Source organism: Salmo salar, chromosome 08 (assembly GCF_965601325.2).
Source record: "Salmo salar chromosome 08, fSalSal1, whole genome shotgun sequence".
Classification (NCBI taxonomy): Eukaryota; Metazoa; Chordata; class Actinopteri; order Salmoniformes; family Salmonidae; genus Salmo; species Salmo salar.
This window is the reverse complement of record NC_138298.1, coordinates 28,965,732-28,978,886: the sequence shown is the minus strand read 5'-3', so window position 1 is coordinate 28,978,886 and position 13,155 is coordinate 28,965,732. Positions and strand designations below refer to the sequence as shown.

The following is a 13,155-nucleotide window of genomic DNA, read 5'->3' as shown; positions in this document are numbered from 1 at the left end:
CTGTCTAAATCATACCCTGGGAACTGGTGAGAGACCACTGAAAACCAAACACACACTAATATACCCAGTGTCTTGAAAAGGTGCATTCCTCACAGCAGCCTGAAGAGGACGGCATTTAACTCAACCAGCTAAAGGAATGATTGGCAGACAACCCTTTAACTAGGCCAGGGGTAGGCGACCTTGTTGCTGGAGTGCCGCAGGATTTTGTCCCAACTAGGCACCACATTGCATGTGTTTGATTATGTGAAGGGGATACCTAGTCAGTTGCACAACTGAATGCATTCAAACAAAATGTGTCTTACACATTTAACCCAACCCTTCTGAATGAGAGAGGTGCATGGGGCTACCTTAATCAACGTCAGGGGGCATTGGTTGTTGGGGGTTAACTGCCTTGCACAAGGGCAGAACGGCAGATTTTTCCACCTTGCCTGTGTGTGTGTGTGTGTGTGTGTGTGTGTGGTGTGTGTGTGTGTGTGTGTGTGTGTGTGTGTACTGAGGTAAGGGGTTTGTGGTTTGAGGGGTACTTGTGCCTGTTCTCAGCAAGAGAGGCGGGACTGTGAAAATAACCACATGGCCCCCAGAAAGTTGAACACTTGAATGCTGATTCTGTATCTTAAAAGACAATTAATCTCCATTACAAATTGACATTGGACATTAGCCTTTACTGTGTAGTATTTCTTCCAGGCTTGGGTGTGATCTCCAAGATACTGCACTATTGAGGGAAGACAGACAGACAGACAGACAGACAGACAGACAGACAGACAGACAGACAGACAGACAGACAGACAGACAGACAGACAGACAGACAGACAGACAGACAGACAGACAGACAGACAGACAGACAGACAGACAGACAGACAGACAGACAGACAGACAGACAGACAGACAGACAGACAGACAGACAGACAGACAGACAGACAGACAGACAGACAGACAGACAGACAGACAGACAGACAGACAGACAGACAGACAGACAGACAGACAGACAGACAGACAGACAGACAGACAGACAGACAGACAGACAGACAGACAGACAGACAGACAGACAGACAGACAGACAGACAGACAGACAGACAGACAGACAGACAGACAGACAGACAGACAGACAGACAGACAGACAGACAGACAGACAGACAGACAGACAGACAGACAGACAGACAGACAGACAGACAGACAGACAGACAGACAGACAGACAGACAGACAGACAGACAGACAGACAGACAGACAGACAGACAGACAGACAGACAGACAGACAGACAGACAGACAGACAGACAGACAGACAGACAGACAGACAGACAGACAGACAGACAGACAGACAGACAGACAGACAGACAGACAGACAGACAGACAGACAGACAGACAGACAGACAGACAGACAGACAGACAGACAGACAGACAGACAGACAGATAGACAGATAGATAGATAGATAGATAGATAGATAGATAGATAGATAGATAGATAGATAGATAGATAGATAGATAGATAGATAGATAGATAGATAGATAGATAGATAGATAGATAGATAGATAGATAGATAGATAGATAGAAACAGTATTATAGCTACTTCTTTTGTTGTCACTATTGTTTTCATAATTGTGTGTATCACTTTGCTTAGCAACCTTGATCTTGTTATACATGCCATTAAAGCATATTGAATTTGAATGAATACATTTGAGAGAGAGAGCTAGAGAGAGAGAGAGAGAGAGAGAGAGAGAGAGCATTTACATGCATTTAAATATATACAAAATGGTCCTCTGTTTTTACACATTTTGCCTTTTCTACCATATTCTCTGAAGGTTCATCTCCGACAGCCTGGTCTCAATTCCCCTGTACCCTTAGACATGGTCCCTAACTCTGTTGACGACAAGTACCAACGCTGCACTGAAAACATTTACAAGAAGGTGCAGGAGGAATATCTTCCAAATGAAAACAGCAATGTAAGTCTTTGCTTTGAGATGAAGACATGTTTTGGCGCTGACCTGAAGTCCTACCCCAAAATGGGGAATCGTGAAAAGGAGGTGTTGATTCCACCGTATGAAGTGTTCAAAGTTAAATCAAACAGTCAGGCTGCTTATCCATCTTAAAGTAAATGAAGCCAAACAATGTGTTTTCAGTGTCTAAAGCTTTCATTGTAATAATGTAATTGGTTCATTGGTGAATGTTACATACAAACCTCATCCTGACTACCAGAAATAGTGATTATTAAGATGTTTGTATTAACCTGTGTATCAGACTCCATAGGAGACTTTAAAACACGTATATGCTTTCTGCAGCTTCTTTCAACATGAATAAAGAAAATCATTGAGCTTGACTGCAGTATGTCTCATCCTTTTAGTTTTCACTTTCACTGTACTACATTTAGACAGTCTGAAGTTATAAAATTACATGGGCCACTGATTAAGATGTAGTATAACATGACTCAAGTTTAATTGTCCAATAAACTGATACTGGAAACTATCAACTGCTGGGGGGAATATTAACTGTAATTTATTTCTTTGTGGATTAACAGCAAACAATGTTTTACAACAATTACAACAAATGACTAAATATTACAACATACTCTCATTTTGCATTTAGTCTCCAAAAAGAGGGAAATCATAAAGAACAATAAAAACTAGGTAGAGGTAGGTTGGTAAAGACAGAAAGAGAGAGAGTGAGAGCGAGAGAGAGAGAGCGAGAGAGAGAGAGAGTGAGTGAGAGAGCGAGTGAGAGAGTGAGTGAGAGAATGAGTGAGTGAGAGAGCGAGTGAGAGTGAGTGAGAGCGAGTGAGAGAGCGAGTGAGTGAGTGAGTGAGAGTCTACAAGCGGTACCTGGTTTATTAGGTAATACACTAACTTCAATTAAGTACATTCTGGACATCTCTTCACAAAGTGCCCCTCCCTGATTGGTCCACAGGTATGTCACCCATCAGCAGCTGATTCTCATAGCAGGTGGTGCTCCGCCTCTGCCATCCTTGTTTGGCTCCGAAGTTTATACCAGGGGCCTCAGGGTTTGCCGTAGTGCTGTTTTCCTTATTCCCTGATTGTTGATTGATTGATTGGTTGATTTGTGGTATATTGGCGATTAGTATGCCAGGCCTGAATCAGTCCCTGATTAGAGTAGAGGGATGATGATGAGGTTTAAGGGTCTTGCTGTACTGTTACGCATGCAAGCACACACACACACACACACACACACACACACACACACACACACACACACACACACACACACACACACACACACACACACACACACACACACACACACACACGCACACACGCGCCCACAAACACGCATACGCATGCACACACATACACACGTTCATACACACGCACAAATGCACACAGTATCAGCAGTGGTGTTGCTGTTGTTAGCCATGTTCACACATAGATCAGTATGAAAGAAGTGTGAACAAAATTCTCAGAAGCCGTGTGGTGTTTCCTGCCTGTGTGTGTGTGTGTGTGTGTGTGTGTGTGTGTGTGTGTGTGTGTGTGTTTGTGTGTTTGTGTGTGAGTGTGTTATAATGTGACCTCTACTGATCTGTGCAAACTCACATCCCTCTACAGATATGTCTGCTGGATTAGGTGCCATCAGTACAGTTGCTGGACTCGAGCATAAACGAGTCGGAATGATTGAATGATTGACAGACAAAGCTTAGTCTAGGCCAGGGGTAAGCAACCCTATTTCTTGAGTGCAGCAGGTACTGCATGATTTTGTCCCAACCTGGCACCACACTGTGCAGTATATGAGTGAGTATGTGAAGGGAAAGGTAATACCTAGTTAGTTGCACAACTGAATGCATTCAAACGAAATGTGTATTCCACATTTAAACCAACCCTTCTGAATGAGAGAGGTGCAGGGGGCTACCTTAATCAACGTTATCGGCACCCGGGGAGCTTTGTGTGAACATGACTAACATCAGCAACACCACTGCTGATACTGAGAAAAAGTGTGTGTGTACTGTGTTAAGGGGGTTGTGGTTTGAGGGGTACTTGTGTCTGTAGGTGTCTGTTCTCAGCAAGAGAGGAGGGACTGTGAACATAACCACAAGTGTACTGGTATAACAAGGCCCCCTGAAAGTTGAACACTTGAATGCTGATTCTGTACCGTAAAAGACAACTAATCTCCATTACAAGTTGCTATTGGACCAATACATTTTGACATCATGGCAAGACAGAAGATCCTAACCTTTACTCTGATGTATTTAGTCCAGGCTTGGACTTTGGGTGTGGACTCCAAGATGGTAAGACACTACACTATTTAGACTGCACATGAAAAAGACAGGAAATAAATCAACAACGAGAGAGAGAGAGAGAGAGAGAGAGAATTTAAATTCAATTAAATAAATGATATTTTTTTCCCATCCATATTCTCTGAAGGTTAATCTCCGTCAGCCTGGTCTCAATTTCCCTGTACCCTTAGACATGGTCCCTAACTCTGTTGACGACAAGTACAAACACTGCACTGAAAAAATGTACAAGAAGGTGCAGGAGGAATACCTTCCAAATGAAAACTCCACCGAAGGGATCTTCAAACAATCCTGGATGAAGGCAGAAGGATGTGCAACTATTGAGAAAGTGAAGAAACGATTCCAAAAGGACAAGTCCAAGTACAATCCTGAAGAACTTACACATGATCATATCAAGGCTATCTGTGCTTACACAGCAGAGGTACCTGAGATATACCCAGTGTTCAACCAAGCAGTCCGGACCAATAGAACAGAGTACACCACCTCCTTCCACTTCCACTCCCTTCATTTCCTCCTGACTGACGCCATTCGCCTCCTGAAACTGAACCAAAAGACCTGTCACACCACATATCGAAGAAGCAACATGGAGTTTGTCGGTAAAGTTAACAAAGTAATCAGATTCGGCTTCTTTGCCTCCAGCTCTCTCGACAAGGGAATTAGTAAAAGATTTGGCGACAAGTCTTGCTTTGAGATAAAGACATGTTTTGGCGCTTACCTGAAGTCCTTCCCCAAACTAGGGAATCATGAAAAGGAGGTGTTGATTCCACCATATGAAGTGTTCAGAGTTACTGCTGTGCTGAAGAAAGAAAATTATAAAAACCTTTGGTGTGATGTTGTGTACACACTTAAAAGTATCACTAAGCCCAGGAGTAACCTGAATTGCAAACTTTTTAAGTAAACAATTATTAACTAAGAAAATCTCTTGATCTTGAGTCATTGATTAAATTATCTTTAGGGACAAACATCGAGGCTGCTTATCCTCTTAAAGCCAAACAATGTGTTGTCAGTGTCTAAAGCTTTTATTGTAATAAGGTAATTGGTTCATTGGTGAATGTTACATACAAACCTCATCCTGACTAACTGAAATAGTGATTATTAAGATGTTTGTATTAACCTGTGTATCAGACTCCATAGGAGACTTTAAAACACGTGTATGCTTTCTGCAGCTTGTTTCAACATGAATAAAGAAAATCATTGATCTTGACTACTGTATGTCTCGTCCTTTTAGTTTTCACTTTCACTGTACTACATTTAGACAGTATGAAGTTATAACATTACATGGGCCACTGATTAAGATGTAGTATAACATGACACAAGTTGAATTGTCCAATAAAGTCATACTGGAAACTACCAATTGGTGGGGGGAATATTTACTGTAATTTCTTTATTTGTGGAGCAACAGCAAACATTGGGTTACAACAATTACAACAAAAGAGTAAATATTACAACATACTCCCCCCTGGACATTTTGTCTCCAATAAGGGGGAAATCAGAAAGGACAATAAGAATTGGGTAGAAGGAGGGAGAAAGACAGAGACACAGAGAGAGACACAAAGAGAGACACAGAAAGAGTGCAACAGAGAAAGAAGTCTACAAGCGGTACCTGGTTTATCCGGTAATACACTAACTTCAATTAAGTCAATTCTGGACGTCTCTTCACAAAGTGCCGCGCCCTGATTGGCCAAAAGTCATGTCACACATCACCAGCTGATTCTCATAGCAGGTGGGGCCACACCCCTGCAATCCATGATTGGCTCTGAAGTTTATACCAGGGGCCTCAAGGTTTGCCATAGTGCTGTTTTCCTTATTCCCTAAAGGTTGATTAATTGATTGGTTGATTGATCGACTGATCGATCAATCAGTTGATAGATTAAAGTGGTATATTGGCTATTAGAATTCCAGGCCTCAATCATCCCCTGATTAGAGGGGAAGGATGATGATGATGTTGAAGGGTCTTTCTGTACTGTTACGCATTCACACACACACGCACCCACCCACACACCTTTTCTCAGTATCAGCAGTGGTGTTGCTGGTGTTATGGCTGTGTGAGTGTGTGTGTTAGAATGTGACATATATTGATCTCTATTCCATCAATACATTGGCTGGACTCCAACATAAACTTCACACATTCAGCAGCAATGTTTCCAAACACTAAGGCCAGATCCCTTCCTTTCCTTGTCTCCACCACAGATCTGAAAGACCTCACCATATGATCACAATATGATGGAACTCCATCAACCTACCAGGTCTCTCACATCTCAGTCATAACAAAGGAATGGAACCCTGTCAACCTACCAGGTCTCTCACATCTCAGTCATAACAAAGGAATGGAACCCTGTCAACCTACCAGGTCTCTCACATCTCAGTCATAACAAAGGAATGGAACCCTGTCAATCTACCAGGTCTCTCACATCTCAGTCATAACAAAGGAATGGAACCCTGTCAACCTACCAGGTCTCTCACATCTCAGTCATAACAAAGGAATGGAACCCTGTCAACCTACCAGGTCTCTCACATCTCAGTCATAACAAAGGAATGGAACCCTGTCAACCTACCAGGTCTCTCACATCTCAGTCATAACAAAGGAATGGAACCCTGTCAACCTACCAGGTCTCTAACATCTCAGTCATAACAAAGGAATGGATCCCTTTCAACCAATTCAACCATGAAGGCCTGGTTCACGCAGTCTCCTCTGAACAGTTGATGTTGAGATGTGTCTGAACTCATTTATTTGGCTGCAATTTCTGAGGATGGTAACTCTAATGAATTTATCCTCTGCAGCAGGCAGCAGAAGTAACTCTGGGTCTTCCTTTCCTGTTGCGGTCCACATGAGAGCCAGTTGATGGTTTATGCGACTGCACTTGAAATTTTACGGATTGACTGACCTTCATGTCTTAAAGTAATGATGGACTGTCATTTCTCTTTGCTTATTTGAGCTGTTCTTGCCATAATATGGACTTGGACTTTTACCAAATAGGGCTATCTTCTGTATATCACCCAAACGTTGTCACAACACAACTGATTGGCTCAAACACATTAAGGAAAGAAATTCCACAAATTAACTTTAAACAAGGCACGCCTGTTAACGCTCCTGCTGTGTTCCGGTCGAATTGGACCGATTTACAAGTTTTCTCTCTGAAAAATTTTGTTCATTTAATCTGATTGTCATAAGGTTCCATGACTTTGTCCACACAGGGCATCTGAACAAAAAAAATACATTTTGATGATTTTCATTACATTTTGTGCGTTTTATTTTACTTTTTTACACCTGTGGTGTTCCCGGTCAAAAATGACTGATCATTGGAAATGAATGGGTGCGACTACAATTAGTGTATAAAATAGAGTTCACGTCCATTCATCAGATGGACACACTTCCTCTCCCAGAACCCCACACGCATGTGTGTTTGAGCACCTCACTCCCCTTCTTGGCTTCCACGGCAACCCCCATGGGAATCTTTCCCCCACGGGAACCACACCTGTTGGCATTCTCACAAACAATCGCAACATTGTATCAATAATATATAGAACTTTTCTCACAGCTCTGGTATATAAAGCTTTTTTGAGGCCTTGCTCACAATTCTTTTTGTGGCAGCACAATGACCAAACGATGTACTGTATGTGAGGCTCTTGATCATATCTTTGATCATGACTGGTGAGGAGGAGAGAGTCCTTGTTAAACTTTGACAAAAAGTAGTCTGTGATAAATAGCACAATGTGTTTCATCTGAGTATTTGTTATAGTCATAATAATCCATACATTATGCTTTTTTTCCTCTAAAACAAGTTGTATGAGTTCAGGTCAATGAGGCCGACAGGCCATAAATAACAAATAGAAGTTCAAAACTTGTAATGTTCACAAGAACTTAAGTTGATAAAAAGATCTGACACAATAATAGGTGATAATATATGGATTATTATGGATTTATAATCAACTATAATGGGGCGGTCATTTTGGACCGGGAACACAGAATTAATAAACATGAAATGAACACAACAATGCATTCCAGATGACTACCTCATAAAGCTGGTTGAGAGAATGCCAAAAGAGTGTATAAAGCTGTCATCAAGGCAAAGTTTGAAAAATCTCAAATATAAAATATACTTTCATTTGTTTATCACTTTTTTTGGTTACTACATCATTCCATATGTGTTATTTCATAGTTTTGATGTCTTCACTATTATTCTACAATGTAGAAAATAGTAAAAATAAAGAAAAAACCTTGAATGAGTAGGTGTGTCCAAACATTTGACTGGTACCGTGTATATTATTATAGTATTAGTATTATAGCTACTACTTTTATTGTTGTCACTGTTGTTTATAATTGTGTGTATCACTTTGCTTTGGCAATATTGACCTCGTTATTCATGCCATTAAAACATATTGAATTTGAATTAATGAATTTTAGAAAGAGGGAAGAGAGAGAATGATCATTTAAATATTTACAAAATATTCCTCTGTTTTTACAGTTATTGCCTGTTATTCCCCTCCATTTTCTTTGAAGGTTCATCCCCGTCAGCCTGGTCTCAATTCCCCCATACCCTTAGACATGGTCCCTGACTCTGTTGACATGTATAAAGGCTGCATTGAAAAAATGGGCAAAAAGGTGAAGGAATATCTTCGAAATGAAACCAATGCAGGAGGGTTCTTTGAACAAGCCTGGACGAAAGCAGAAAAATGTGCCTCAAAAAATTATTCAGTGAACCAAAAACTAGACAAACTTAGTCACAATCATATCAAGGCTATCTGTGCTTACACAGGAGGTCAACCTAAGATATACCCAGCGTTCAACCAAGCAGTCCGGACCAATAGAACAGAGTACACAACCTCCTTCCAGTTCCACTCCCTGCATTTCCTGCTGACTGATGCTCTCCGCCTCCTGAAAGAAAACCAACAGGGCTGTCACACCACATACCGGAGAACCAACATGGAGTTTGCAGGTGAAGTGAACAAGGAAATCAGATTTGGCCTCTTTGCCTCCAGCTCTTTCCTAAAGAATTTGACACATTTTGGAGAGAACTCCTGCTTTGAGTTAAAGACATGTTTTGGCACTGACCTGAAGTCCTACCCAGAGATGGGGAATTATGAAAAGGAGGTGTTGATTCCACCGTATGAAGTGTTCAAAGCTACTGCCGTGCTGAAGAAAGAAAATGATGAAAACCTTTGGTGTGATGTTGTGTACAAACTAAAGAGTATCAACACACTGAGTAACGTGAATTGTAACATTTTTACCAAGCCAACTATTAATTAAGAAAATCAATCTTGATCTTGAGTCATTGTCCCTAAAGAGGGTTGACCTAACATTGACCTAACAGCTACGCTGCTTATCCTTCTTAAAGTAAATTAAAGTAAATTAATTTATTGGTGGATATTACATAAAAACCTCATCATGACTATCTGAAATAGTGATTATTAAGACGTTTGAACTAACCTGTGTATCAGACTCCATAGGAGACTTTAAAACACGTATATGCCTTCTGCAGCTTGTGGCAAAATGAATAAAGAACATCATTGAGCTTGACTGCAGTATGTCTCATCCTTTTAGTTTTCACTTTCACTGTACTACATTTAGACAGTCTGAAGTTATAACATTACATGGGCCACTGATTAAGATGTAATATAACATGACACAAGTTGAATTGTCCAATAAAGTGATACTGGAAACTACCAACTGGTGGGTGGAATATTAACTGTAATTTCTTCATTTGCGCAGCAACATCAAACAATGGTTTACAACAAATGATCAAATCAATCAAAATACTCTTCCCCCCCCCCCCCACCAGACATTTTGTCTCCAGTAAGAGGGAAATCAGAAAGGACAATAAGAACTGGGTAGAGACCAACAGAGAAAGAAGTCAACAAGCGGTACCTGGTTGATCCGGTAATACACTTATTTCAACTTCACAAAAAACCCTGCCCCGATTGACCCACTGGTATCACCAGCTAATTCTCACAGGAGGTGGGGTCCCTCCCCTGACGTCCTTGATTGGTTCCAAAGTTTTGACCTAGTGCTGTTTTCATTATTCCTTGATAGTTGATTCATTTATTAATTGGTAGGTTGATTGATCGACAGATCGAACAGTCAAAGGATTGATTAGTGGTATGTTGGCAATCAGTATTCCAGGCCTGAATCAGTCCCTGATTAGAGGAGAAGGATGATGAGCTTTAAGGAACTTTCTGTACTGTTATGCATTCACACAAACACACAAGCACACACACACAAACCCTTTTCTCAGTATCAGCAGTGGCTTTACAGTTGTTAGTCATGTTCACACATAGCTCAGTTTGAAAGTGTGAACAAAACAATTCTCAGAAGCCTTGTGGTGTTTCCTGCCTGTGAGCGTGCGTGTGTGCGCGTGTGTAGGTGTGTTAGAATGTGTCCTCCTTAATAGATAATAAAAAATAATTGATTTGTGTAAACTCACATCCCTCTACAGATATGTCTGCTGCATTAGGTGCTACAGTATCTATACAGTGGCTGGACTCCACCATAAACTGCACAGTCAGCAGCTATGTTACCAAACAGTAAGGCCACGTGCCAATCTGCTCCATTCCTTTCTATGTATCCTTTCCTTGTCACTTTTTCTTTGTTACCACCCCAGATCTGAAAGACCTCACCATATGAATGCAATGTGATGGAACTCTATCAACCTACCAGGTCTCTAACATCTCAGTCATAACAAAGGAATGGATCCCTGTCAACCTACCAGGTCTCTCACATCTCAGTCATAACATAGTAAAGCTAACAACCATAACCAGCATTATTAGAATATTGGAAAGCTTCTAAATCATACCCTGGACACTGGCCGGAGAGACTACTGAAAACCAAAACACACACTAATGTACCCAGAGGACTTCAGACTTGATGCGGTGCATTCTGGGCAGAAGAGGGCAATATTTAACTCAACCAGATAAAGGAATGATTGGCAGACCAAGCTTAAACTAGGCCAGGGGTGGCAACCCTGTTCCTGGAATGCCGCAGGTACTGCAGGATTTTTCCCAACTAGGCACCACACTGTATATGGGTGATTAGGTGAAGGGAAAGGGGATACCTAGTCATTTGCACAATCGAATGCATCTTCCACACTTAACCAAACCCTTCTGAATGAGAGAGGTGCAGGGGGCTACCTTAATCAGCGTCATCAGCACCCGGAGAGAATCGCAGATTTTTCCAACTTCCCGGCTGGGGGATTCATACCAGCAACCTTTCTATTACTGTCCGAACACTCTTAAATCGCTAGGCTACCTGTGTGTGTGTGTGTGTGTGTGTGTGTGTGTACTGAGCTAAGGGGTTTGTGGTTTTAGGGGTACGTGCCTGTTCTCAGCAAGAGAGGAGGGACTGTGAACATAACCACAAGTGTACTGGTATAACAAGGCACCCTGAAAGTTGAACACTTGAATGCTGATTCTGTATCTTAAAAGACAATTAATCTCCATTACAAGTTGACATTGGACCAATGTATTTTGACATCATGGCAAGACAGAAGATCCAAACCTTTGCTGTGATGTATTTCTTCCAGGCTTGGACTTTGGGTGTGGACTCCAAGATGGTAAGATTCTACATTATTTTGAGAGAGAGGCATAACAGTATTACATTTCTCTATTAGATATGTATTTGTTTTATTTGATATATAAGTATATACAGTATTATAGCTACTACTTTTATAGTATTATAGCTACTAATTTTATTGTTGTCACTATTGTTTTCATAATTGTGTGTCACTTTGCTTAGCAACCTTGATCTTGTTATTCATGCCAATAAATCATATTGAATTTGAATTAATGAATTTGCGAGAGAGAGAATTTAAATTAATTTTTCCCGTTTTTTTACACCATATTCAATGAAGGTTCATCTCCGTCAGCCTGGTCTCCATTCCCCCATACCCTTAGACATGGTCCCTAACTCTGTTGACGACATGTACCAACGCTGCACTGAAAGAATGTACAAGAAGGTGCAGGGGGAATATCTCCCGAATGAAAACAGCAATGTAAGGATCTTCAAAGAAGCCTGGATGAAGGCAGAAGGATGTGCAAATAATGTGGAGAAACGATTCAAAGAAGACAATTCTCAGTATAATTCTAAAGAACTTACACATGATCATATCAAGGCTATCTGTGCTTACACAGCAGAGTTATCTGAGATATACCCAGTGTTCAACCAAGCAGTCAGAACCAAAAGAACAGAGTACACAACCTCCTTCCACTTCCACTCCCTTCATTTCCTGCTGACTGATGCCCTCCGCCTCCTGAAACGGAACCAAAAGACCTGTCACACCACATATCGAAGAACCAACATGGAGTTTGTCAGTAAAGTTAACAAAGTAATCAGATTTGGCCTCTTTGCCTCGAGCTCTTTCATAAAGAACTTGACACATTTTGGAGAGGAGTCCTGCTTCGAGATTAAGACATGTTTTGGCGCTGACCTGAAGTCCTACCCAGAGATGGGGAATTATGAAAAGGAGGTGTTGATTCCACCGTATGAAGTGTTCAAAGTTACTGCCGTGCTAAAGAAAGAAAATGATAGAAACCTTTGGTGCAATGTTGTGTACAAACTAAAGAGTATCAACACACTGAGTAACCTGAATTGCACAATTTTTAAGAAGCCAACTATTAATTAAGAAAATGATTCTTGATCTTGAGTCATTGTCCCTAAACAGAATTGAAATCAAACAGTCAGGCTGCTTATCCTTCTTATAGTAAATGAAGTCAAACAATGTGTTTTCAGTGTCTAAAGCTTTTATTGTAATAAGGTAATTGGTTCATTGGTGGATGTTACATAAAAACCTAATCCTGACTACCAGAAATAGTGATTATTAAGATGTTTGTATTAGCCTGTGTTTCAAACTCCATAGGAGACTTTAAATCACTCTTATGCCTTCTGCAGCTTGTTTCAACATGAATAAAGAAAATCGTTGAGCTTGACA

General features: G+C 40.9%; 3 protein-coding genes across 3 annotated transcripts; all 3 read left to right on the top strand.

Moving 5' to 3' along the window:
- The first annotated feature begins 4,331 nt into the window (after positions 1-4,331).
- On the top strand, positions 4,332-5,294 carry LOC106610450 (erythroblast NAD(P)(+)--arginine ADP-ribosyltransferase-like). Its single transcript, XM_014209829.3, has one exon. It carries the CDS (start codon positions 4,332-4,334, stop codon positions 5,130-5,132), a length of 801 nt encoding a protein of 266 aa, XP_014065304.2. The 3' UTR covers positions 5,133-5,294.
- Positions 5,295-5,980: 686 nt separating this feature from the next.
- On the top strand, positions 5,981-9,482 carry LOC106610413 (T-cell ecto-ADP-ribosyltransferase 1-like). Its single transcript, XM_014209780.3, has 2 exons — positions 5,981-6,016; positions 8,736-9,482. The coding sequence occupies exons 1-2, from the start codon at positions 5,981-5,983 to the stop codon at positions 9,480-9,482; spliced, it is 783 nt and encodes a 260-aa protein (XP_014065255.3).
- Positions 9,483-11,452: 1,970 nt separating this feature from the next.
- LOC123744291 (NAD(P)(+)--arginine ADP-ribosyltransferase 1-like) lies at positions 11,453-13,155 on the top strand. The gene is made up of 2 exons (XM_045723225.2): positions 11,453-11,781; positions 12,079-13,155. Exons 1-2 carry the CDS (start codon positions 11,689-11,691, stop codon positions 12,847-12,849), a joined length of 864 nt encoding a protein of 287 aa, XP_045579181.1. The 5' UTR covers positions 11,453-11,688; the 3' UTR covers positions 12,850-13,155.

Excerpts from the sequence above, each read along its gene's own strand:
- LOC123744291 (XM_045723225.2), top strand. The coding sequence starts at position 11,689 with ATGTATTTTGACATCATGGCAAGACAGAAGATCCAAACCTTTGCTGTG. Across the intron at positions 11,782-12,078 it reads TGGGTGTGGACTCCAAGATG|GTTCATCTCCGTCAGCCTGG; the intron begins GTAAGATTCTAC and ends TATTCAATGAAG.
- LOC106610413 (XM_014209780.3), top strand. The coding sequence starts at position 5,981 with ATGATTGGCTCTGAAGTTTATACCAGGGGCCTCAAG. Across the intron at positions 6,017-8,735 it reads TTTATACCAGGGGCCTCAAG|GTTCATCCCCGTCAGCCTGG; the intron begins GTTTGCCATAGT and ends TTTTCTTTGAAG.
- LOC106610450 (XM_014209829.3), top strand. The coding sequence starts at position 4,332 with ATGATATTTTTTTCCCATCCATATTCTCTGAAGGTTAATCTCCGTCAG.